The 25,576-nt window shown below is 42.0% G+C and overlaps 1 protein-coding gene across 3 annotated transcripts in view; it reads right to left on the bottom strand.

Annotated features, from left to right (window-relative positions):
* Positions 1-2,876: 2,876 nt before the first annotated feature.
* The window catches only part of NT5C2 (5'-nucleotidase, cytosolic II), a 101,161-nt gene continuing 78,461 nt past the window's right edge, over positions 2,877-25,576 (bottom strand). For 2 of the 3 annotated variants that reach the window (XM_027851700.1, XM_027851701.1), the window contains exons 6-18: positions 21,070-21,161; positions 20,261-20,318; positions 19,146-19,239; positions 18,220-18,273; positions 17,649-17,732; positions 15,323-15,364; positions 13,178-13,285; positions 12,850-12,916; positions 11,847-12,017; positions 7,744-7,795; positions 7,557-7,617; positions 7,262-7,438; positions 2,877-4,301 (exon numbers count right to left, since the gene is read on the bottom strand). In XM_027851700.1, the coding sequence (XP_027707501.1) occupies positions 4,062-4,301; positions 7,262-7,438; positions 7,557-7,617; positions 7,744-7,795; positions 11,847-12,017; positions 12,850-12,916; positions 13,178-13,285; positions 15,323-15,364; positions 17,649-17,732; positions 18,220-18,273; positions 19,146-19,239; positions 20,261-20,318; positions 21,070-21,161 (1,300 nt within the window). In that variant the 3' untranslated portion in view covers positions 2,877-4,061. Of the gene's footprint in view, positions 4,302-7,261; positions 7,439-7,556; positions 7,618-7,743; positions 7,796-11,846; positions 12,018-12,849; positions 12,917-13,177; positions 13,286-15,322; positions 15,365-17,648; positions 17,733-18,219; positions 18,274-19,145; positions 19,240-19,985; positions 20,049-20,260; positions 20,319-21,069; positions 21,162-25,576 lie in introns of those variants that run through there. The other variant, XM_027851702.1, reaches the window with a different exon arrangement.

Here is a 25,576-nt window from a genome sequence, read left to right as displayed (position 1 = left end):
TGGACCGTAGGAATACACAAAACTGCTTTGGCTGTTCCATAGCCCTTCCACGTGGCCTGGCAGTAGGGGATAGTGAGATGCTGTGCTGCCTTCATGGATCCTACTGGGCAGTTGACGAGGGGGGCTCAGTTTTGGGTGTCATTGCTCTGGCTCTGCTAGAATCAGTATGCACCTTTTCTCTCCCAGCAACATTCTGTGCCTCAAGCCACCCTAAGTATGTGGGGCAGGCAGCCTCATTAATTCAAACCCTCTGCTCATGAGTTTCCACTGTCTGATAACAGAACTAGTGGCTAAACTACCAACTCATGTTTGTAGGTCTGATTAGAGATCAATATACTTTGGTCTGTCCTTTAAGATTTAGGTTTTTCTTTAAAAGATTATCTCTTCTTCCAAGAAATGATAAGGTTATCTTCTAGATCTATGTCTAGTATCAAGAAACCTTGTAAAATTCTATTAAACACAAAACTTTACTGAAGTCTTTACTGTACATGATTTTGACTTAGAGAGAAAATAAAAATAGAGACCAGACTTACAGGCCATGAGACCATTCATCCTTAATGCTGCCAACAGGGGGGTGGGGGAGACAAGAATGGTCACATGAAATTGACTGTAATCATCATGTCCACCAAGAACAAGTCCATCCTTCCTTTTCCTTGAGGGATTTGTTCTGTAACATTACAACAAGAACTGCATATATTTTCTGGGTCATGGATGCCACTTTCCCATCCACCACCAAATTGCGGTTAAATAGTTTCCATAATTCAGAATCCAGACAAAGTCCCAACCTCATTGGCACAGTCCTAAATATATTATTTGTTTGCAATTGGGCTATTTGTGGTCAAAGAGAGAGTATTTTAAGATTCCCTGTTGGTCCTATAAAAACTGTGGAGACTTCAGAGTTGTCGACAAAGTATTTCTTAAATAAACTTGAGTTGGAAATCACTAAACATGGTCAAAGGACTTTCTGAACATCAAGTCTAACTTTTCCTCTGAGCAGCATTAGCGTATCTGTCAAGGAGGTCTGAACCTAATCCTTATGGTATAGCACTCTAGGTTTAGTGTTTAGAAAGGGGCTTAGAAGATAGATCACATAATTCAGTCCACTCATTTCACAGATGAGGAAAATGAGGATCAGAGAAGTTGAGTGATAGGCCACAGACATAGTGACAGAGGTCAGAGTTGAGCCAAGATCTTTTGTCTATACCTTTGGGGTTCCTTCCACCATCCCACACTGTAGCCTTTTGTATTAATAAATAGTTGTGATTAGAGCAAGAGAGCTCTGAAGAAGGGCAACTGTGGCATTAATTTTCTTAGTTTAATAAATTAAGGACTTTGTTGAAATAAACCAACCACAATAATATTCAATAATTGCTTTGGTCACCTGGAAAGAAAAGCACAGAACCCAACCACTTTTCACCACTCAGAGGTAACCATCTCCTGACAAGTGCAGGAAGTTTTTTTTTTCTTCTAAGCAGCTGCTGGAGATTTCAGAAATATTTGGTAGGTATGAGATACGCTGCTGCGATGTGTTCAGTCTAGCATCTTTGGTTTTCTTGTTAGAGAAAGGGGTGCCTGAGATTCCAGTTAAATGTTCAAGCAACAGCTTCAAAATAACCAGCTAGCTATGTTCTCAGAAGCCTCAGTCTGATTCTCAAGTGAAAGGGCTGCCACCTCCAAAGAGGAAAATTGGAAACCTCCAAATTGGGAGAAAAAAAAACAAAAAACTACACACGTTCACCTTGCAGTCCTTTTTCCCTGCTAAAGAAACCAGATGATGAGGAATTAAAGGTTCGGGTTCCTTAAGAGACAGCAGAGAGGAGGATAATGCAGAAATCCAGCCTCCCTCTGTGGGTCCTTTACCCTCCACCACAAGGACGCACGGACAGAAGTGGCATCGAGCTGTTAGGGGACAGAGATTCTGCAGAATCCTGCTTCAGACTCCCTGACCCAGGACATTTAATTATCCTGACTGTTTCCATTTCTCAACCCAGGATAGGGACTGGCTGCCAAGGGCTCATCTGAATCCGTAATACGTTTGGTGAAAACAAACAGGAGAGCTTAACACTAATAACGAATGCTCTAATATACAGGGTAAGAAGTTAAAAGGCAAAAGGAAGGTAATGAGCTCTTGTTCTAGTGAACAGAATAAGATAAGCTATAAATGCAGAAATGCAATTCTAGTATAAAACTGGAGTCACTCTTGTACTCCTCTATTGTTATTTACAGAAACCGTCTGGCTTTGGTGACTCATATACACTCACTAATGGGGCAGCTAGGTGGCGCAGTGGACAGAGAAGATAGACTCATCTTCCCGAGTTCAAATCTGGCCTCATACACTTCCTAGCTGTGTGACCCTGGGCAAGTCACTTCCCTGTTTGCCTCAGGTTCCTCATTTGTAAAATAAGCTGGAGAAGGAAATGGCAAAGAAATGCCAAGAAAACCCCAAATGGGGTCACGAAGAGTCAGACGGGACTGAAAACTACTGACCAACAACATACCCTCACCAAAATGAGAAAACGTGGACGGCGGCTTGCTGTTGCATGTTCTCACCATTCACTGCTGCCTACTTTCACATTGGTGATTGACAGTTTTTCTAATCTGCTTATTTTTCTAAAAATTCACAAAGGTTCAACATAATCCACGTTGGTTACCAGCAAAGAGCATGTTCTTGGTCAACAAGTATGGCCTGTGGCAACAGATGTTCTACTGGATCAATCAAAAGGACAGCAGCACATCTTTGTTACACATTTGGCATTTCCTTTGTCACACAAACCCTTTGGAATCTGGTTGTGTCAAAAAATGGATGTCGCCACGTCAAAGCTAAAATGTGCCTGGAGACATTCAGTTGTTACTATATAAAAGGGTCACAGTCATTATTAGAAACATTACACTTTATTGAATTCTAGAGATGCTAACCCCATTACCCTCCCCTGCTGACCACTGACAGAAGATTGGAAGAAAAATAAAAGCAGAAAATATTAAAACAAAAAGCAGACTCTCACTGTGGACAAGCCCTCCTGTATCTGCTGGGGCCAGCGAGCTGCTGTGGGGGTGGACCCTGAGGGTGCAGTAAGCAGTGATTTACACTTGTTCTACAAATCAATAACTAAAGGTTTCATTCTGGAATAGCGGAGTATGTCTACACTGATCGTGCCCTGGGCTACATCTACCGCTAACATCACTGATTTCACATGTTGGGATAGAAAAGGAATCCTCCCTGCCCATTTCTAGGGGCTGTTGTTTATTCAAGTCTTTGGGCTGGGCTGGGGGGTTTTCAGACTGACTCTGTAAAATATCTTTGGAGAAAGAGTCGGCTTATGTGCTGTCAGGGTGCAAATGTGAGCGTGCAGCAGCTTGCACTATTGGAAGGAGAAGAGGATCCATGCAGCCCATGTCAGGTGCTGAAAACTGGGAAGCTCCTACCAAACCAAACCTAAAACACAGACCAAAAGCATTTCTAAGCTACTGGCTCGGAGCCATTCAGGACGCTGAAAAGCTTAGAAAGGAAAACTTGTGCTTCGCAAAGGACTAAATTTGGTATTGGAAAAAAATACATTTCCCCACTGATATACAATACTGTGTAATGCACTGAGAAGGACGGGTCTGGAGCGGCAGCACCACGTGCTCCCATGCAGCGTCTTCAGACTGGCCGCCTCCCTGCTGTGGCTCACCCTCCCCCACAATCCTCCACTGCTGTCTAGTTCTTTAGATGGAGACCAAGGTAACACATCATTCATGGAAAGGACGAGGGGGCGGTGTCATAACCAGCACCAGGAGGGAGCTACCAGCATGCAGTTGGTTCTGAATTCACCCTCAGTTCTTTCAAACAGACTCTGCTGGAATCTGAACCGTCTGCAGAATGCAGATACAGAAAACTAAAACAAGGCTCACTATGATTAGAATAGTTTTAAGTCTTCAGAAACTTTCCAGATGTACCTTTGGTGGAGTCCCCCCACCCCAGAGCCCACCAAGAACCCAAACAGGGGCCCACCCCCCCCGCTGAGCCCCCACAGAGCTGGTTCACTGGAGAGTTCGTCGTTTTCTTGATTCCTTTCTTCTTACTACTCCTCTTCTTCCTCCTCCTCCTCTTCATCATCATCCTCATCATGGCAGTGGGTAATCTCCTGGGGGGCCAGTGGGAAAAGGTTGGGAGGTTTGATCTCACTGATGGAGCGTGTCAACTGGTGCCGTTTGTAGTCAGTGTCTTTAAAATCTACAGATGTGCGGTTCCGCGTAGCGAGGGGGGATTCCATCTCATTGATGTCCACATGGGTGTGCTCCACTGTTGATTCATGAGGCATCTAAATCAAAGCAGAAGGCTCAGAAAGCAGCCAACGTATTGTGCCTGCTTCCACAACCCCCCTCTCCTCGGTCACTGGCCACGCAGAATGACAACTACAGTCAGCACGATGATGGACTGCAGAGACTTCTAAGTACTCCTACAGGGGAGGGCCTGAAGCTACTGTTGAGGGAAAAACAGGGCTCTCCTGCTGACTGAAACTGGGAGGCCAACAGGCAAGGAGAGAGGCAAAAATGGCTCACTTTGTACTAAGCATAAATCCATCTAGGAAACATCAGCTCCAGGTGTTGGGGTGCACCACGTGGTGACTGCATTTCTCTCAAAAGCCAAAGAAGAGGACCCCATACACCCAAGTAATACAGTGGCTTTTGGAAAAAATAATAAAATACATATAAACAGTGCTGTTACACAGCTAAAGGAATTTCTAACTATTGCCTCTTTCACCTCATGTGGAAAAGGTAATTTAAAGAGGATTATTCCCATTTATATAGAGGGGAAACTGAGATTTAACAAGGTTATGTGACTTGTCCAAGACTGCACCATCAGTGGTGATGCCCAGACTGCCTGCTTTGTGCCACACAGCTTTGGTGATGACAAAGTTACTGCATTTCACCCCAAACAGGGGCAAGCGGGTTGCCCATCTTGGCCATCAGTGAGAAAAACCTTCCTCTCAGTGACTCCTGCCATTCAGACACATGACTTCCAAAGACCTTCTAACGTGGCCTGGTCCCTTGGGCTACAGCCACGCAAGTAAGTTGTCATTGCACAGTGAAATTCTCAAGATGGACACAAACTTGGTACTATACAGCAGGCACGTCAACCACATCAGTAAGAGTTCTGAAAAATGTTTTTTCCATAGGACCTGACCTATTCAAAGATGTGCACCACTCTCTCGTCCCCATCGTCTCAGCAAACCAGTTTCTCTAGTTCCATCAGACTATCTGCCTGGAAGTGGAAGCAAACAAGGCTAGGGGGGCATTCTCCCCCTCTTTCAGGCGGCTGGGGCTCTGTTTGTTTCAAAGAAGATTCCTTCAGGGGTCTTTCAGAGACTAGTCCCCTTCTTAGCCGATGTTACTTTTCTCCTTTAAGACTCTCAAGATTCAGAGACCCAAGCCTGATCTATCTGGTGGCTGGCACTGGAAGAGAGGACAGCTTCTTCCTCCACTGGGCAAGGCAAGAGTATCTCTCCCCAGGGCTCCTCTGTTCCTTCACTATCAATCCTCAATGGCTGGAACCTTCTGAGCTCACTTTACAATCACAATGACTGCCACTACTACTGACACAACAGACATGTATGTTAACACCTGAAATGCAAAGCACTTTATTATCCCCATTTTGTAGATGAAAACTAAGGAAGAGAGAATCTAAGTGACTTTATCTCCCTAACTCCAGGTCCAGTATTTTATTCACTACATCATGCTGCCACCCCCCAAACATCACATGCGGTAAGAGAATATTCTCTGGAGAACTGGAATCCTGTTTTTCCTCCCTTTGGCCCTTTTTGAGAGTTTTAAGCAAAATTCACCCATATAAAAACTCTTTTTACCAAACTTTAAAATCTATAACATGACATTTTATTCTTTTCTCTAGTAGAAATATGCCTTTTCCCCAAACGTGTGACTTTCTTCAGCTAACCTTTAACCTTCAGCTAGAATAAAGAAGGCTTGTTTCTTATCTACATGACTACAGATCAATAAGCTTTGTGTGCAGGACCTCTGAAAATGGATAACTGGCCCCAAACAGGGTTTAATTCTCCTTGACTAGTTTCTTCAAATGCATCTAGTAAGGAAGACCCTTGTCTGCAAGGTCTATTCCTTGTTCTAGTTCTCTTCTGTTAGCTTAAGAGGCATTTCGAGAGGTGGACTGGAGGTGAGATTTTTGGAAGTCCATCTTCATTCAAGTCAGAGATATATTCAGCATCTCCACAGGGCCCAAATAACTAAACCTCAGATACATCGCATGGTCATTTTCTCCCCACTCAAATCAAGAATCTCCCTCTAGTCTACCAAGCAACTCATTAGGTAAGGATCAAGAAAAAAATGATGAAACATCCTCCTCTGGGCCCTTATTTACATAACGTTAGACAACTTGAGACAGGCTGCTCTTTAGACATAAGTAGTGCCATGGAAAGAGCAATGGAATCTGAGGATGACATGGGTCACAGCCCAGCTGTGACACTTAGTATCTGCTTGACCTTGGGCAAGTCACTGAACCTCTTTGGGCCTCAGTTTCATCTACACAAGAAGGGTGCTGTACTAGTTGGCCTCTGCGGTCCAGACGATTTTTCTTCTTAAACCCATCTAACTCCAGCTCAAGGCTAGCCATTCATTGGCTGCCATGCTACCAGGGTGTGCTTGCTCAATCCCTGAAATACAATAACAATGTGGTTGCTGAAGAAATCTGCTTCCTTTGGGACACACAAAGACACCCCCCACACCTCCACACGTATATATGTATTTGTGTATACTATAGAGAGTCCTAGATAAAGGCCAGAATAAGATACACACACACACAAATATATACACATTTATACACACACACACATACACACAAATACATACACGTTTATACACACACACACGTATGTTCATAGATAAGGCCAGGATGATCAGAGCCGTTATAACCGACACTATGTTTAGGTCTTCTGGGGTCACAGACTATTTGGAAGGCAGAAATTAATCAAAGATCACAGAACTAACAATTAAGAAAAGTGGTTCTAGTCTCAGGTTTTATGACTTCTCAGCTGTTTGACTTTGGGCAGGTCACATAACCTCTCTGAGCCTCAGTTTCCTTACTTGTATTACAATTATGTACTGCATTACAATTAAACGATGTCTAGGGTCCCCTTCTGTTCTAAAATCCAGACTCTGTCTCCTGTTCAATCCAATAAAACTGGTAGTAAACCCTGGTCTGAAAACACGAATACGTTGAACAACACACCTTAGAAATATGTGAACTTACCAGGACGTGAGCAGCTCTGAAGAGGTAACTGAACGGATAATACAGGAGGTTGATAAAAGAGGCGGCATAGAGGTCTGCATAGCGCATCACCTGACTGGCAAAGAGCGTCTGCCTCGAGCCGCTGCGGAAAAGACTTCCCATCATCCCGTAGCACATGTCCATGTCATGAGTTACTTTCTAAAAGCATAAAACAAGATTCATTCTTGGGTACTCTCTTAATACAAGGAATATGAAAACTAGTAAATGAATTTACTTAAAAAAAAATTATAATCCTGAAGACACTCCAACTCTATACCTTAATTCGTCTCTGAATGGAGCTGATATCTGGGCGCTCGTTACTGCTGCTGTCCAGGTGCCTTGGGAGCAAATAAAAATCCAACAGAAATCTTTAGATGCACATTCCTTTAATTAGGTTCTTTCTGTCCAGAGGGACTCTCTTAAAGGGAAAAAATTCTTAACAAGAAATAAGGAAGTATACTCACTTATAGAGTTCTGCCAAAAATATATCCAAGCTCTGCAGCTCCTCAAAAAGTGCTAGGTAGAGTTGGAATAGGAAAGGAAAATATTTTAGATCATTTACAAAGAAAAAGGAGAAGTATCAATTTTCCAGCTGCTGCTAAAACTGAGATGAAGAAAGCACAGCAAAGAACAAAAAACAAAGCATGGGGCTGACGTGCAGCATGGCCACTCTCATCCCCTGCCAAGAGGCCCCCGGACAGACGGCCATCCTCCGTGCTCTTTCTGCAGCAGTTGGCACCAGTGACGCCCCATCTCTCCCTCCCTGGTTTTTTTCATTAGTCCTCTTCCCTTCCTTTATTCCTGAGGAGGCTCCAAGGTCCTGTCCTTGATCCTTCCCTGTCTTCTCTCTACATTCACTCCCCTTGATGACTCCCACCATTCCCATGGCTCTGTTCACCACCTACATGCGTTTCATTCTCCGACCTATGTTCCACCACCCTTCCCCTCAAAGTTATGGCACTGCCTCTCCAACTGCCTGCTCAACCTGTCCACCTGGATATCTGCTTAGCAGTTTAAAACCAACATGTCCAAAAGGGCACTCATCCTCCCCTCTAAATGTGCTCTTCCCCAGCTTCTCCATGTCTGGTGACGACACCACCAACCCCTCAGTCATCTAAAGTTCGGTCATCTGCAGCGCTCTCCCTTTCTGCCCTTCCCACAGCCAAACGGTCACCAAGGCCTGTTGAATGTCTTCCTGGTCTCTCACATTTGTCCCCTTATCTTTCCAATCCTGTTGCCACTGTCCGGGTTCAGGCCTCATCTCTTCTCCTCACCTGCTGCTTCCTGCTCCAATCCAGCCCTCTCTAGACCAAGTGCTGCTTGTGCACTCTTCTGATACCACATCACCTGCCTACTCAAAATCTCTGAGAGGTTCTACCCTCCCTACGTAATCCGGGATAACCTCTCCAGCCTGGCTCCAGTCCAGTCCAACCTTGTCTCTTCCTCCTACTCTTCCCATACTCTATTCCGTTCAAGCTGAACTCTACTCTCTCCCCCAATTTTGTCCTACTGCCTCCTGTTTCTGTCCCTTTATTCATACCACATCCCATGAATGGAACACATTCCCCTCCTTTTGTTGTTGTTGTTGAGTCATTTCAGTAATGCCCAACTTTCCATGACCCCATCTGAGGTTTTCTTGGCAAAGATACTGGAGTGTCCGAGGTCAGATTTGAACTCATGAAGATGAATCCAACTCTAGGCCCACTGCTCTACCCACCGTGCCACCTAGCTGCCCGTCTTCCCCTTCTACCTCGACCCAATGAAGTTTCTCCTTTAAGGCCCAGTTCAGAGGCCACCTCCTCCATAAAGCCTTCCCTCATCTCCCTCAGCTGAAAGCAAGCTCTCTCCCATCAAATTTCTCCCAGTACTTTGGCCAGATGCCATCTATACTCTCACCACATCCCCCCTTGGGTCAGTTACTTGTTTACAAGCCTTTTCTTTATTAAATTGTAAATTCTTTGAGAACAAGGATTAGGCCATCTAGAGTCTAACTAAGGACCTGGCATATAAATATATAAATGGTCAATAAATGCTTCTTTTGAATGCGTGAATGAATGAAGAAATGAAGATACGAGTCTGATGTTCCCTTGGCTCAAATTCACTATGCACAGACAGGGATGAGAGCATTGTGCTCCACTGTGCCACCAGCTGCCTACTTGGAGACTACCCCTTGACCACCCAGAGGGATGGTCATACTCTAGGTCAGGGGTCAGCAAACTTCTTCTGACAGCCTGTTTTTGTAGGCCCTTTGAGCTAAGAGTGGTTTTTACATTTTAAAATACAATAAAATCTTACTTAAAAATGTAAAAACAAACAAACAAACAAAAAACTCTACTATATTCTTAGTCATTCATGGGCCCTACAAAAATAGCAGGCCACAGTTTGCCAAGTCCTTCTCTACATCTTACTTTCATTCTTAACCATGCCACCTCCATGATTTTGAACTTAGAAATTTTCCTCTCTGATCACAATTTTCTGTCCTTCTATTTCCTCCTATACTGCCTCAAACCTGACCGTAGTATTCTTTCTCCCCACAGAATCCAGTCCTTCCAGCCTCTCCTAGTGTCCCAGGCCAGAGCCCCTAGAGTTGGTCAGTTTAACTACAGACTGCCCTCTGCCTTAGCTCCTCTGACCCCCTTGTCCTGCCATGTGATGGACACTGCCAATGCTCCGCTCGAGAACTCCCCCTGCCTTCTGTTTTGTCTGCTCACGATCCTTACTGCAGAACCACACCAAAGGAAGTCTCAACACCTTGCTCACTTATTTGGTCCACTACAAATTCAAACCATCTCATCCCACCTGGGACCTCGCCCATTTGTCATTAAATGAGTCTCTATCCCAGTTCCTTCGGTGGTTGTTTCAAGTCTTCTCTTCTCTCAACTCGCCAACATCTCCTCTACACCCTACCACTTAAGCAAATACTCTTACCTCCTATTTTACTGAAGAAAAAAAAAAGTGCATACAAGTTTCTACTCCTCTCTAACTCTGTATCTAAAAACCTGGACAGGTTTTATGCATTCTCTTTTACTTTATGCATTTTTCTGAAGAAGAGGTGGCCCTTCTCCATGCCAAGGTCAACACTTTTACCTGAGCTTCTGACTCCATTCTCCCTTTCTCGTCCCTCTTTTCTCTTTCCCTACTTACTGGCCCCTTCCCTGAAGCCTATAAACATACTTAGATCTACTCTAGCCTTAAAAAACTCTCACTTGGCCCTCAAGGAACTGTCTCATGTCTCTCTTTCCTTCCTGTGACAAACTTACAGAAAGAATTAGCTCTACTCAATGCTCCCATGTCCTCACTACCTCTTCACTCCTTCATCCTTTGCTGTCTGGCTTCTAACCTTGCCTCTGGACTACACTGCTCAGAATGACTACCCCCTGGGGTTTCTTCCTCAGCTTTCCTCCCCCCAATTTCTCAGCAGCCAATGGGGTTGTTGGTCCGCTCCCCATTTAGCTCCATGACAATGCTCTCTCTTGGTTCTCTTCCAGCCTGACCATTCCTTGTCAGTCTCCAGCTGAAAAGCTCAACAAATTCCCAGAGTTCAAGTGTCATCTGTATACAGATGATTCCAAATCTACACATCTTCAGCCTTAACTGTGTGTCTGGACTCCAGACTGGCCTGCTTCTTCTCTCCTCCTGGATGTCCCCTAGGTACCTCTCACACCCATCCTCTTCTCTCTTTTCCCATGGTCACTCCCCTCATTCAAGCCCTTATCCCCTCTCTCCTGGCCTATAATATTTTCTTCCTAATAGGTCTCCTTGATTCCTGACCCTCCTCCCCTCTCTAATCTATCCTCCAGAGCCAAAATAAGCTTTCCAAGGCACAGCTCTGACCACACTAATCTCTTGCTCAAAAACATTTGGGGGTTCTCTTTTGCCCACAGGATAAAATACGAGCTCCTTATCCTGGCATTTAAATCCCTCTAAACTCAGACACAACTTAGTTTTTCAGACTTATTTCTGCAACTCATCTTCACAAACTATGTTCTACCTAAACTATCCTATTAGGTATTTCGCAGTCTTGATCCTGCCACTGATTGGGACAAGCTGTTGTTCTGCACGGCTCCTCTGAATCCTTCCCTTCCTTTACGAAGGTGTCCTGGATTCCTCCAGGCATCACTAAGCTGTTCAATAGTTCTCAGGTGCAGAGAAGTTAAGAGTTACACTTCTGCTAAGTGTCAAAAGCAGGATTAGAATGCAGAATTCTTCTGGCTGAAAGTCCAGTACTCTTTTCATAAACACAAGCTATTATTATCAACATCAGAGAGCACAAAGGAAGCCAGAATCGAAGACCTGGATTTCATAATACAATAGTACACAGAAGAGTGTTAAAACTCAAGCTTATAAGGAAAATATAATATTAATGAAGCTGCTCACTTAACATGAGCTAGGATAACCCAAGTTTAACCTTCAAAGGCAAACACCAGGGGACCTGACCGAAGTAACTTACAACACCAACTTCCTCCCACAGACAGCAGTGTGTCAAAAAAAAGGAATCATCCCACAGCGAGCACCTCAGCGCCATTAAGGCAGGAAAAAACCCAAAGGATAAGGAATGGCTTCTTACAACTTTTGTCAGTCCAGACGTGCAGCTCCTGTGCCAATTCAGGAATCACAAGGAAAGTCCGCCACCCTTGTCGTTTCTTTGATTTCAAGATATCCCCAAAAATGTGGTCTCCAATATACAGAATATCCTTGCCCTTGGCCCCCAAGAGGTCGCAGATTGTATCAGATGAACCTGATGAGCAAGGGAAACATTAAGAAGAACCATGAGGGACAAAATAAAATGTTTTTTTGTCCAAGCCAAGATTCCAGTTATACCAAGTCTACCTATTCCTGTGATGAAACAACAGGCATGACAGGTAATCACACGTTGACAACTGTAAGTGACTGACGGCAGGATGCAGGAGGGAGCCAAAGAGTATCGTGTCTGAAAGACACGGGCCTTTTAATGGGAAGTGCCTGAGCAAACTCTACCCTGGAGGACTTCTACCAATCTTAAGATTACCATTCAGAACAACCACAATTCACTAGCAACAATGAAACCAGATACAATGTTATTTGGCTTTAATGATTATGTCCCTCAAAAAGACCATCAGCCACAACCTGACAATGACCTTGTGCTGCAACGGATTTGCTCAGTGGCTTGTAATCCAGTCTTCACTTGTACACATTTCCTTCACTCCTTAGGAGCACCATGAAAACCAACACAAATGTCTCTGTATCCCCGTGAGAAGCACAAGATGAAGATGTGCACAGTAAGGACTCAGCAGAGAGTTACTGAATTGAGAATTAGATTCAAGAAAGTGGAAGAAGTGGGTCTGTGATCCAGGCAGGAAGTCTGCCAAGAGCCCAAGATCTGTTCAACAGCTTCACAGGCCCTTCTCCCTTTGTCTTTATAGAGAAATTTATAAATCCTAGTAGGTGGTCAACTGCTGCACACGTCCACTCAATGAATGGGGAGTAGAAACTACTAGTGCAATAAACAAGGGACAAACTAAAAATGATCAAGGTGGGAGGGATTGCAGCAAAGCTTTTTACATTAAACAAAAGGACAATCCATGACCTACCTCCGGAATAGACAATTCCATGCTGGAGGGGTCCTGTATAAGTACCAATCTTTAGCTTGCCAGTTTTCTGTGTGGAAAAACAAACTTTATGATTCTTTTCCACCTACCCTCTATCTCAGTGTCCACTCTGCACCACCACCCCCCTTCCTCTTCTCAGTTCTTTACAGACTCTGTCAATCCAATTTCAATTCTCACTCTTCTGAATACAAAGAGAGTTTATTCTATCGCACAAAATGCTCAAACTCTTCAAAGAATTTTAAAACAGAGATAGGAACACCTGTCCTGTCAGTCAGGAGATGCTATCAGACACATTATCCTTTAGACTTACAGTGTCCACCTGCCTCAGGACTGTGCCTTCTCCAAAGAACAGCGGTTTTCGTGCATCCACAAGGATTAAATCAAAATAGGACTGCCATGGTCGATGTGAGCTCCCTGGCTGGAGAAGAAGCAGACATTAGAAGTCAAAACCTCTGTCTGTCCTCATTCAATTTAACAACCATTTATTAAGCACTATAGTACTGGGTGCTGGAGACACCAACGACAAACAAACAAGACAGTCTTTGCCCTTGAGGGCCTTACACTTCACTGGAGGCAATATAACATATACACAGATAACCTAAGGAGAAAGCTCACTAATGCCTGGGAAATTAGGAAGGCTACATAGAGGTGGCACTTGAATTAATCACGTGTCCATGAGAAATCTTACTAAGAGCAACTAGGAGATGCCAAAACCCTTAAATCATGACCCTTTCTTCTACCAAATGAGATAATATAGGCAAGTGTTTGGCAAACCTTCAAGTACTATCTATAAATGTCAGCTACCATTATTACCACCACTAAAAATCAATTGTGAATGGAACCTGGTTTTTAAGGGAAGGAAAACACCTAGGAGAAGAGAGAGTATGTATCTAACAATTGTTAATTATCTCCCAGGCTAAAGAAGTATGTTGAGGAGGCTCTCTGGATACTAGTGATTAATATTCCTTGGCACATAGTGAGATCTAGCCCCTGGGTATGTTTGTGATGTAAACTGATTTTGAGCCAGTAAAAGCAAAATCTAGGTGTGTTTGTGACATCTTAAAGTGGAAATTGAAGGGTAGAATGAGAGATTAGATGGGTACGGCTCAGGAAAGTTCACAGAGTGCAACTAGAATATCAGGAAGTGAATATGTGGGAGGACAGGCATCCAAATGTGGATCCTCAGCAGCCTTCTTTTGCTTCGTGCGTGGAGAGTGGGCTCTAGGCCAGGCAGAGGCAAGGGCTCTTGCCTACAGAGCTGGTCACAAGGTGCCAGGTCCTGATCGCCATGGAGCTGCATCAGTTTGCAGAGCAAAAACAGCCAAGTCCTGGTTGATGCAACTATCTGAATGAAGTGATTCTATGCCCCTAGTACTAGTCTTGCCATGGGAAGGAGGAGTTCTCTATATTTATGTTTAAGGAAAAACAAGTGGAAAGTGCTTCTGAGGGTATGTGACGGCAGGTTTCTGTCACCAGGAGCAATTCAACAGCTACAAGACAGGAACATCAAAGCAGTTTAGGACAGAACGCAAAGGAAAATCACAGACCGAAATGCATTTTCTGGGTCTGAGATGTAGATCAATAGCTAAGCTAGACAACCTGACTCCGAAAGGCGGATCACTGCCAGAAATGACGTGAACAAACTGAACAGAAAAATGATTTCGTTTGCTGGATAAATCCTCCAAAAGAAGGGTAGCATTTCTCTTGGGCTCATACTGATCCAGAAGGGGGTGTATTAGTGGGATTCTCGGGCTACGGTAATAAAGTATAAACTTCAAAAGGCCACATTTTGTATAGTCTGTGCTTTCCTACTGCCACCAAACAGTCCAGGTCCAGTTAAATATAGTACTTTAATGCTTACAAAAGCACTAGCCAAAACCATGTGAGGAATTATTTACAGATCAAGAGACTAAGGCTACAGAGAGGTTGTGTGACCAAGGCCTCTGGACATACAGCTAGTAAGTATCAACAAATATGTATTCAAGTAGCCTATATTCCTAGAACTAAGCAGAGCTGAGTATCAGGAATGCGGATTCTTCTGTCAAATGTCTTCAAGCAAGTGAGTATGTCAGATAGCAGTAGCCAGTAACAGTTAAGATGACCTGGTTTAAAATTTCCTCTATTTCTACAAGCAAATAGATCAAATAAATATCTACAATTTTTTAAATCCCTTTTAGTTCTACTAAGAAATAAAAACAGAGAGTCAATTCCAGCTTATTTAATGCCACTTGAATGTCTATGTACTAGGAAGCCCCGATACTAAAGTTCTTTAACGTGGCTGGTTTCAAGATTGCTCCTAATGTAAACCATGAGAAGACAATGAACTTAAAATTGGAAAGAATCTCAGATCCAATATCTTCTCTGGATAGGCCCGATTCCCTGCACCAATTTTTTAGGGTTGCTGAAACACATTCATTATTTTTAAAGTAATGACCTGTTAAGTTGTATACAGTACCTTAGGGCCATGTGGGAAATCAAACAAGTAAGTCATAATTTTCTGGAAAACAAAGAAACAAGGTCCAAATAACTTCTCTCAAAATTATACAAATTTTACAAGAGAACATGCACATCCCTCATAAAACTAAGAACATTTCTTTTTTAATATAAGATTCATTAATTTTCCTCTCCCACTGCCTCCCTCCTGCTTTATTTCTGAAATAGTGGCAAGTGAGGCCAGGAAAAAAGCTATCATCACAATATAGTGCTACTAAAACCATGGAGGTAAGCCAGTTGAGTTGGGAGCCAGAGAAGTAGCAGCAGCTGCTGCTGAGAGCCCTAATGAAGGCAGCCTCTCTCCCATACCAAGACTGCTATAGCTAGAAGACAAAAGCAATGAGAGCCAGAACCTCTGGCCCACTTTGCTATAGACTGGCCCTTATGCTCTTGCTGCAGACCTTGAAAGGAAGACCAAGAAAGCCAGGTTTTACTTCTCTGTGATAGAATAATGCTGTTCGGACAGTCTGGTATACCTGGGCTTTTCTTGTGTATCAATGTTTATGTTCCTTTGTGGTATGAGCTAAGGTTGTAGGCACTACCTACCAAAGGGTAGGGTAAAGACAATCATGAGTCTCAATGCTAGTGATAGCAACAGCCTGTACAACACTTTCTAATCTTTTCCCGGTTTTCTTAGAAATTTCCGTGTCAGAGGTCACGAGACCTTAACAGGGACACCAGCACTTTGGAACCTACCACTCCCTACAGTACCTGTAAAGGGCTGTAAAGGGGCTGACGGAGGTGGCTTAAGGGCTACATGTACATGTAAGGCATTCAGGTCAACTGCACCATTCTACGAAGAGGGAGGAGGCACTTCCAAAGGGAGAATGCTCTTACTAAAACCAGGGAGACATAGCAGCCGAGTCAGAGGGCACCACCAGCCTCACTCCCACTGCAAAGCTGCCCATAGCTTGTATAGTTAATAGCAGGGAGAGCAGCAACCTTTTGGCTTGTGTTTGTCACAGGTTGGCTCATTATGCTACAGTTGCAAATATCTTGAAAAGGAGGAGAAAAAAAATAACCAGGTAACATTACATTTGTATGATCCTAGGGTTCCTGGGTATCTTTCCCTGTGTGTCTGTTTTGTATATCCCAGGGTCGTAGTAGTGTAAATCCTTGGAGAAATCCTGTGTACTGGCCTGGGCTGTGAAATGCCTGAGATCTAGGGCACGAAGAGTCTCTTACAAAGTCAGTGACAACTGTGTCCTTGATCCTTACCTATTCTCCCAGTAGCTTTAAGCCTCTAAAATACACCTTACTTCCCACACCAAATGGTGATGCAGACTTATTCCCAGAGACAGCCACTGGCTAAAAGTCTTATGAAGCCATAATTATACTGGCCTTTCCTCAGTAGGGCATACACTTGGGAGTTGTTCCACTAATAGGTATGGTTTTACACCAATTAATTTATACTATGTGAAGAACAACTGACCGACGTTACGGGTAGGGGTACTCAAGCCTTGTAATAAAGTAGAACTAAATGGCTCACGTGAAAAGAAACATTTTTATCTTGATTTTGAGATCACAGGTTTTATGAAGGAGCACTTAATCCAAATAATCAGTTTTCCAAATCAAAATAATATTGTACAGAGGGAGGAGAGGTAAGGGCTAGAGTAGAAGCACATCCTCAGAAATGCCTAATGCATTTCATTGTTGGGTAGTAATGTAGGTAAATATTATACATTTTCTCACCAAAAAGCAAAAGCAGAATGAAATCATACTAAAACACTTCTGAGTACATTAAGCATTGAGAAAACTTTTTTTTTTAAATGGAGTTAATTAATTTTGATATTTATAATCAACTATTACTACTATTTCCTAATCTAGGATTTCCAACAGCTGGCAGTGGCAATGTTTGAAGGTGCATAAAGGGAACAGCAAACCCAACCACACAGCTTATTCAAACTAGATGATGCAGAGAATGAAGAGCCATTTATATAGAATAACTGCTCAAAATAACCAAAATAAAAAGGTGTTTCAAGCAGCACAATGTCAGCAGAATCACTGCCAAAACAAAGGTTTTGAGAATAAATTTGGAGATTCCAGAGTCTCTTTGGACCAGGCTTCAGCCAAGGCATAGCCAACCTACCTTTGTCTACCTCACTCTTTCCCAGTTAAAATGTTAGAAAAACATGTTGCTGCAGGAGAACCACATATTTGTTAAACATATTCTTTGGGATAACTGCTAGTTAACTAACTTCAAAATTCACGTAATGAAAACCCAGCATAAAATACCCAATTCTTCTGTTTAGACAAATAAACCAATGTCATATTTAAACAGTACTTACATCAGTATATTTATAGTCACTGTTTGTAGCAAGAAATACTTTTCCTACTTCCTTCATTCGGCTTAGAAGCAAAGGTAGCTTTCCCTGAAATAAAGCAAGCTAATTAGATCCAACTGCCTGCTTACCTTTTGTTTTAATGAGATGCTGTAGGAAACATTTTAGTCATTAGGTATAGGGTATCTCATGTTACCTTGTTTGCAGATGGTGTCAATAAGGCCATTCTTAAAAAGCATTTTAAATCTTGCCTTACAACTTTCTATTTATTTTTAATATAAATTACATAAATCAGGTATCAAAACTCTAGTTCTAATCTGCAACTACAGAAATAAATGGATGACTGATTCTCTTTGCCCACAACTACCAGAACCATGATATTAACTAAGACTTTTCTCTGAAAGTGGTTTTTTTTAAAAAAAAATATTTCATATATAACTGTCCTGGCAAAGAAACATTTCCCTTTTGGAATTTAATTATAAGTACAGTCATTAGCTTTTTGGTTTAGAAAGTCAGTCAGTGTGCCTTTCAATTGCCTATATGCTGATAAAGTATTTCTCAACTGATTTCTACTTACATCTTTGACCACATATTTCTCTAGATTTTCAACCGTCTTTTCCTTGAGGGAACCCTGAGAGGAAGGCAAAACGAAATAAGGAAAAACACAGTCATTTATTACAAGAAAAATCCTGCCCACTATCAATCCCAATTGACTTCTTGTGCATTTTCTAAAGAAGAGAGCAGCTGACATGCAGATTGTGGCCTAAAGCGCCTGTTGTTTTTGTTTGGGGGACAGACCTGTGATGTCATTAGTATATGGAAGGAATTACACTGAGGCAACCCTCTACCAAAGGAGATCAGCGCCAGCTCCACAACCTGTAGTCTCAGAGACCGGTATGGAGCACTGAGCAGCTCAGGCCTTCACCTGGGGTATGTCTGAAGCAGGACTTATAGCTAGTTCTTCTTGACGCTCGGGCTACTCACTATCTTTACACTGTCATGGTTCTCACTGGATTTCTGAGTTACAAACAAACATACAAAACCTCCTTATGCTTACACAAAGAAACTTTGCTTCTATTTTAAATAGCAATCAGAAAGATCTTGTTTTATTCAGTGTAATTAATTTAAGTATTTTAACTTCATTTACTACCTAATGCAGGAGAAAATAAAGTGAGAACTATCTGGCAAAATTTAATGGGTTATAACCATCTACAAATTGTGTAAGGCAAAAAATATGACAAGTCTGAATCAGTGCTTAATTCCTTCTGAATAAAAAAAAAAAAGGAAAACTAAGATAACCAGAAATGAGTTAGCCCCAAATAGAGGGAGGGAGGAGGAAATATCGCTGAAGGAGAGACAAGATAATTCAGTGCTCCTTTGATCAATGGCAAATGCAAGTTTCTCATTCAGGAAAAGTCCCATTGTCCACTTGGAGAAGAGCTAATCTCACAGAAGACAACATGTGCTAAAGAACAGAGGGAGTAAAGAGAAGCCCCAGGATACCTTGTAATGAACCCAATCAACGGCGTCTCTCACATCCTGAAACATACTCCGAAAGGACATAAAGAGATCTCCATCTTTAAATCCCGTCTCGCAGCTGCAGGAAGGTAAGACAGTTGGGACAGGGAAATAAGGTGAATAAAATATACATCAAACATCAGTCTAGGGGAAGTAAAGACTGTGTCAACGGGTTAGGGCTGGCTTCATTCCAAAACGTTACTGCCCAATGTAAGCCATTCCAGTCACCAGAAATGGACATTTTTCAATGGAGTACAATTAATTTGAAGGAACCAACAAACAAACAAGTATGTGATATTAAATGGCAACTAAAAAGTCAAAGTTGTAAATACATCAGATACTTTTCTTTCAATTTTTTTACAAAGTGGTCCCCAACCAAGTTAATTTAGCGTTCTGAAAACTGACAGTTTAGTCTCCCCTCCACCCTGCCTTTTCCGGCCTGGTCCCTAAATACAAACCATTTAAAAATCTAATTTAGTCACTTAATTCACAGAACTAAGTGCCTCATAGCAGCTGGAGACAGGATAGAAAGAGGAAGACGACACTGGTTTCTATGGCTGTTATGTCCAGGAAACAAAATGGCACAATTCTCCCTGAACAGAGTGAATAACTGAAGCTCATTCCCCCCCCCCCTTTTTTTTTTAAACTCTGTGGAGAAGAAATAGGATTTACTCCTGGATCAAATCATGATGGGCCTGGGAAGGAAATTAAATTGCCATCACTGAATGGCTCCTGGGTAGCTGCTGTGAAATGAGTTGGGGGGTTTTAGTGCCAATCTGCCTGGACCATCACACAAACCTCCCACTCAGTTGTCACAATTAGCACCTCTGCTGGCCGTCTTCATTCCCAGGAGAAGCCAATCAGAAGTGGTCCCTTCCAAACAAGGCTGCAGCCACTGGCAAGGAGAGGGGGCCGTGTGGGAGGTGAGAGCGCCTGCACGGAGCTCCTGGTGCTGTCCCATCTCTCAGGTTGGCAATCTGGCATCTCACTAGCACTAAATTCGCTTCAGAAAAGCAGAAAAAACCTACAATGGCCAGTTCTCTAAAACCCTGTACATTAAATAAAAACTGAAACATGACAAAATCACAGGTTTTACATACCTGGAATATCTGGCACAATTAGTAAAAAAATCTACTAAGCAGGCCAACAGGTAGGTTTCTGGAAATAAAGAAAGACTGTGTTAAGGTGCAAGAAAAGTCATTGATTAAAGCCTATTTCATGTGATGGAATACTACTGTGTTGTAAGAAAAAAGCAGGTTGATTTTAGAAAAACATGGAAAAACTTGAATGAAATAATAAAGAGTGAAATGAGCAGCAGAACCAAGAGAATGTTGGATACAGTATCAGCAATACTGTTTGAAGAAAGCTGTGAATGACTAAGTTATTGTGAGTATTATAAATACTCAAATAAACTACAAAGGACCTATGAAGGACAATGCTATCCACCTCCAAAGAAAGAACTGATAAACAGAAGTATACATAGTATGGTTTTACATAAAGACACATAAACACACACACACACAAATATAAAAAGATCTGTCAAATGATGATGGCCTTCTTTAGTGTGGGGGATAGGGAGGAGGAGAGAGGGAGACAGTTCAGAATTTAAAATGTAACCTTTAAAAGAATTTTAAAAGGGTACAGCTTCCCAAGGGGATGGTTTTGTAGGGAACCTTAATTCTTTGGATGAATGAGTTCTAGTTGGTTTGCTAATAAGAAGTCACATGACTTTCTAATCTCTCTCTCTCTCTCTCTCTCTCTCTCTCTCTCTCTCACACACACACACACACACACACACACACACACACACACACACACACACGCCTATTTCCTTCTTCCCCTGAGCAAAGAGAAACATTCATGAAAAGAGAGAAACACGGTACCATGGGTCATCAGAGGGCGGAACTACCTGGGAGGTTGAACAGTGTGTTCAGAATGTAAAATCTCTCTGTGTCATCTCGCTGGATGAATTTATTTGGATACTGTTCCCGAGTTTCAGGTCTGAAAAGAGCAAGAAAATATTACTGGTATTCAGTAGTCAGCATGTAAAATATGGAATATGTCCTCCAAAGTAAATATGTGTGTGTACATATGTGCGTGTGCATATGTATGTATATGCACACACACACACACATATATATGTTTAATTACACTATTCAGAGCCTAACACTACAGAAATTAAAGTGACAAGGTTTATATTGTAAACATTCCTTATCTTAATTTAGAACTTTAATTCATTTTCCCAGTCACTTTTAATCACCTATTGCAGTGTAAAAGCTATATTTTATGGGAGCTAATAACTGAATTCTCTCAAAAAAAATTTGCCATTTAAAAAGGAGTCAGAGAAATGGGAAAATGCCTTAAAGTTACAGTAAACCAAACATATTTCAGTTTTACAAAGTCAGAAGTAGATATGTGCTTGCAGAGAAGAGAGAGAGAAAAGGACATAGATTTGCTAAACCTGTGAGATTCTAGAATATGATTATATTCCCTACTGCCTCAATTAACATAACCACAGGAAAGCTTTACAGAGCTCAATTCACTGTGGAAACCAAGGAACTCTTAAAATTGACAACGACACTATTCATGTTAAAAACTCCCATCTCCAGAATGGGTTAAAACTATTGAAAAGAAAGGTAGTTTTCTGGTTCCAAGTGGAGTTTGTGCCACTGATGGTTTATAAAACAAAGCAGAAACTTATCTTCCAGAATCATCCAGAGAATAAATATGGAGTCTAGTTCTCTCAAATTTGATTAGTTAACTACATAATAACATTTCCTTACAATAAATTTATAGAGATAGGAACTACAACTGACTTAACTGATGGAGGGAATGCTGAGGATGAAGAAACCCATCTACTGATACAGGTTGTCACTTTCTCTGTAACTAAGAGTTGCCTAGAGGCCAAGAAGTTGCGTGACTTGCCCAAGGTCACACAGCTAGTATGTGTCAGAGGTGGGTTTTTAATGGCTCTGAGGTCAGCTGTCTCCTCACTATGCTACATGACTCTCAATAAAGGTAAAATTAAAAGAAACTGAGAAAATAATCAAAAGCTCTAAATCCAAACAAGGTAAAACCATGTCAATGTAATTTCCATAGGGTTAATGGGCTCTGAGCAGCGTTACTGTCAGCTGCTAGCTCTTGACTGTCTAGCGATTCGGAAAGGAGACTCAAGAGTTCTTTGAAAAGGGATCCTGAGGAGCAAGTTCTTGGATATTATGAGGGCAGCCGAACATTCTTCATCTAAAACTGACCTATCCCCTTAAGCCTCCCCCCAGCCTCCCCCCAGCCTAAAATGTGGCTTAGAGGTTAAAATACAAAAAGTGGAAAAAGACACAGCCACAGAAAACCTTTCCTCGGCCTTTCTAGATCCCTGTCACACTCACCCACACACAATCTCTTCTTTATGCTTCACTTTAAAGGGCATATGCAGTGTAAAAACATTTCAACAAAGAAAGAGCAGTCTCACTATAGTATTTGCTATTGAAATAGACAGAAATAGTACATGGCCCTAATTCTAGTTCAGTTTTCAGGGATTCCTCTTCTGTTCCCCTGAAGCTTCAGTTACCGATTTAGTAGCAAAGCACTAACAGTGGGAGAAACTGTCACATTGTCCTGGCCCAGCTTGGGTTCTTCTTCTCTCTGTTACTTTTGTTTTTCTTGAGGTCAAGTAAAATAACTATAATTCTAACCCTAACCCTTTTCTCAAACTGAAGATGAATTAGCGTATGAAAAACTATATAAATGTTAGTTATTTTTATTATTATTCTCACTGGTTAAAGGTTGACTGACTCTTGTCTCTGTACGTGACTCCTATGTTTGTAACCTTCAATCGAGGATGCCTAACAGAACCATGTGAAAAAGACAATTTTTAAAATTAATTCTTTTCTGCTTGTGTGTATGTATCTTTAGGGTACTGTCAAAAATTACATTCCCAAACTACAGAAGTCATATAGTATGTCTGTATCTTTGTACTGAGCTAAACATTTCCTCAAAAGTCCAAGTAATACTATTTTTCAGTTTCTGTACTTCTTTCTGTTTTTTCCCCCTTTGGGTCTGTGTCTTCTTTCACCACATGACTAATATGGTAATATGTTTTGCATGATTGATGTATATAACCTATATCAAATTGCTTACTGTCTCAGAAAGGGGAAAGGTAAGGAAGGGACAGAGAAAATTTGAACTCAAAAAAATTTTTAAATGAATGTTAAAAATTGTCTTTACATGTTAACTGGGGAAAAAGAAAGTATTTTTTTAAAAGTCCATAGGAAACTTGAAAGTCCTTATTAAATACCCCCTTCACCTTGGTTGTTCACAGACTGGTCAAGAATCATGTCGGTTTTAGAGAGTCAGATTCCACCTCATACTCTATTGCAACTTGCTGAAAGGCCCCAGGAATGGATGATGAGGAAGAGAATCCTTTTCTGGAGTAATTTTCGTAACAGACAGAGAGAATGTAGAAATGTGCTGATAACTACAGTAGCCAGAACATTTCCACTGATGACACTCATTTTAGCCTGTGGCCATATCCATCAGCACTCGCAATTTCTTAGTGCTGACAACTCTGCTACACAGTCTCCCAATTCCAACTTACCGACAGACAGGACAATTGACAATTTCTCTGCAACTGTTAGTCCTTCACTAATAAAGCAACAACTGAGGCTTCAGGGGAAAGAAGAGGAATCCTTGAAAGCCCAACAGTATCTACCACTGCTATTTCAACAACGAATGCAGTGGTGAAACTTTAATTTGGCAGGTATACGTCTACACATCTCATCACCCTGGCTCCTGGAAAAGTTGCTTTCAGTCTGGCTCTTACCCAATGTCCGACAGAATGTACCGCCCACACTCGGTACTTGGTTCTACAATGTTTCTGTGATTCCACTGATCTGGGCGTTTCCTCCAACAACGTAGCTTACACATAATCCTCCTCTGCCAGCCTTGAACAGCTCTTGCCCGTGCCCTTCCATAAGCTGCCCTCCATTGGGGGAGACCTTTCTAACTTTCTCCTGACATTGCAAGGACACCAGTGAAGCCCTCCTGCTGTTATCCTCTCTCTCTCCAAGTGACCAAACATCTCTTCCTGCTGTATGTTTTCCTAATGGCATCTTTTACTGCTGTTCTTCTTCTAAAGTTCCTTATTGGTTACAGGGTTATATGTTGCAGGCTGATGACAGACCCACCAGATGCATTGGGATTTAGGGCTGTCCTCTACGTGAAATTTATTTTGATTTTTTTTTTTTTTTGGAGTTTGTGCAGCTCTCTTCTTTTTCCACAGTGGCAGCATTACACAAAGTAAATGCTCGGTGTTTTTGAATGCTTGAGTGAATTTAGGAGGAAGTACTTATTGACAATCTATGGGGAGATGGCTGTTTTCATGCCTGGGTAATTTGGAGAATGGAGGGGTTATGAATGGTAATGGGGAGGAGGAGGAACTGAGATTTGTACACGCTGAATTTGAGGTAACAACAGGTCATCTAAGCAAAAATGTCCACTGGGCCACTGAAGTCAGAAGCAGTTTCCTACTTACAATCTTGAGTTACTTCCCCTCTACCCCGATTTCCTCACCTGTAAACTAGAGGGTTCTGACAAGGTCATCACTAAGCTCCCCTCTAGCATTCAGCCTTATGATCCTATGATCCTAGCTCCAGGGAAGAAACAAGTTGGAAGATGAAAAGTTTCAGTTGTAAATGTAAACATAAATAGAAATGTAAACACAAAATAAAAACTAGCATAAATGTGATCTCTGAAGCCCTGTGAGCAGAGAACCAAGAACTCAGCCTTAGGGGAAAATGTATAGCTAAGGGGAATAAAAGAAGGAAAAGAGGAAAAAGAAATGGTAAGAGAACTACTGGGAAACTAGAATAGGAAAGTGTCCTAGGGCAGTCAAGAGGAGAGGAGAGAATTTTAAGGGAAAATAAGCAAACACAAGGTCAAAGAAAAGGCCTTAGGATTTGACTAAAAGAAGTCACTAGTGACCTTTGACAGCAGACTGTCGTGGAGTGGTAGGGTTAGAAGCCAGGATACAAATGTTAAGGAAGGAAACTGCCACCAAAGACTGACTCCTTTGTCTCACTGGCACATAAAGGTGAATCTGGTTTCTCAAAAACTATGCCAGGGTAGTTTAAGCTCTGGCTTCAAGTATGACCCTAGGAATAGACTGTATCTGTTTTCTGAAAACCAGCCCGGTTAAATACAGAAAAGCTCATCATGAATAAGCTGTTCACAAGGTATTGAATTCCTTGGCCATGGCAACCCATGAAGCAAAGAAAAATATAAATTGTAAGCAGTTAAGGAATCGATTGGTTCAATTGTGTCTCCAAAGGCAACAAGAAACATCATTTTGTGGGCTATTTCATTAGCATTTTAGTGCTCGCAATAAGCACAAACAAAAAGACCACCAGGAAGACATTTAC

This window comes from Vombatus ursinus, unplaced genomic scaffold (genome assembly GCF_900497805.2).
Source record: "Vombatus ursinus unplaced genomic scaffold, bare-nosed wombat genome assembly UNPS02009205.1, whole genome shotgun sequence".
Lineage (NCBI taxonomy): Eukaryota > Metazoa > Chordata > Mammalia > Diprotodontia > Vombatidae > Vombatus > Vombatus ursinus.
This window is presented reverse-complemented; position numbering and strand designations above follow the sequence as displayed.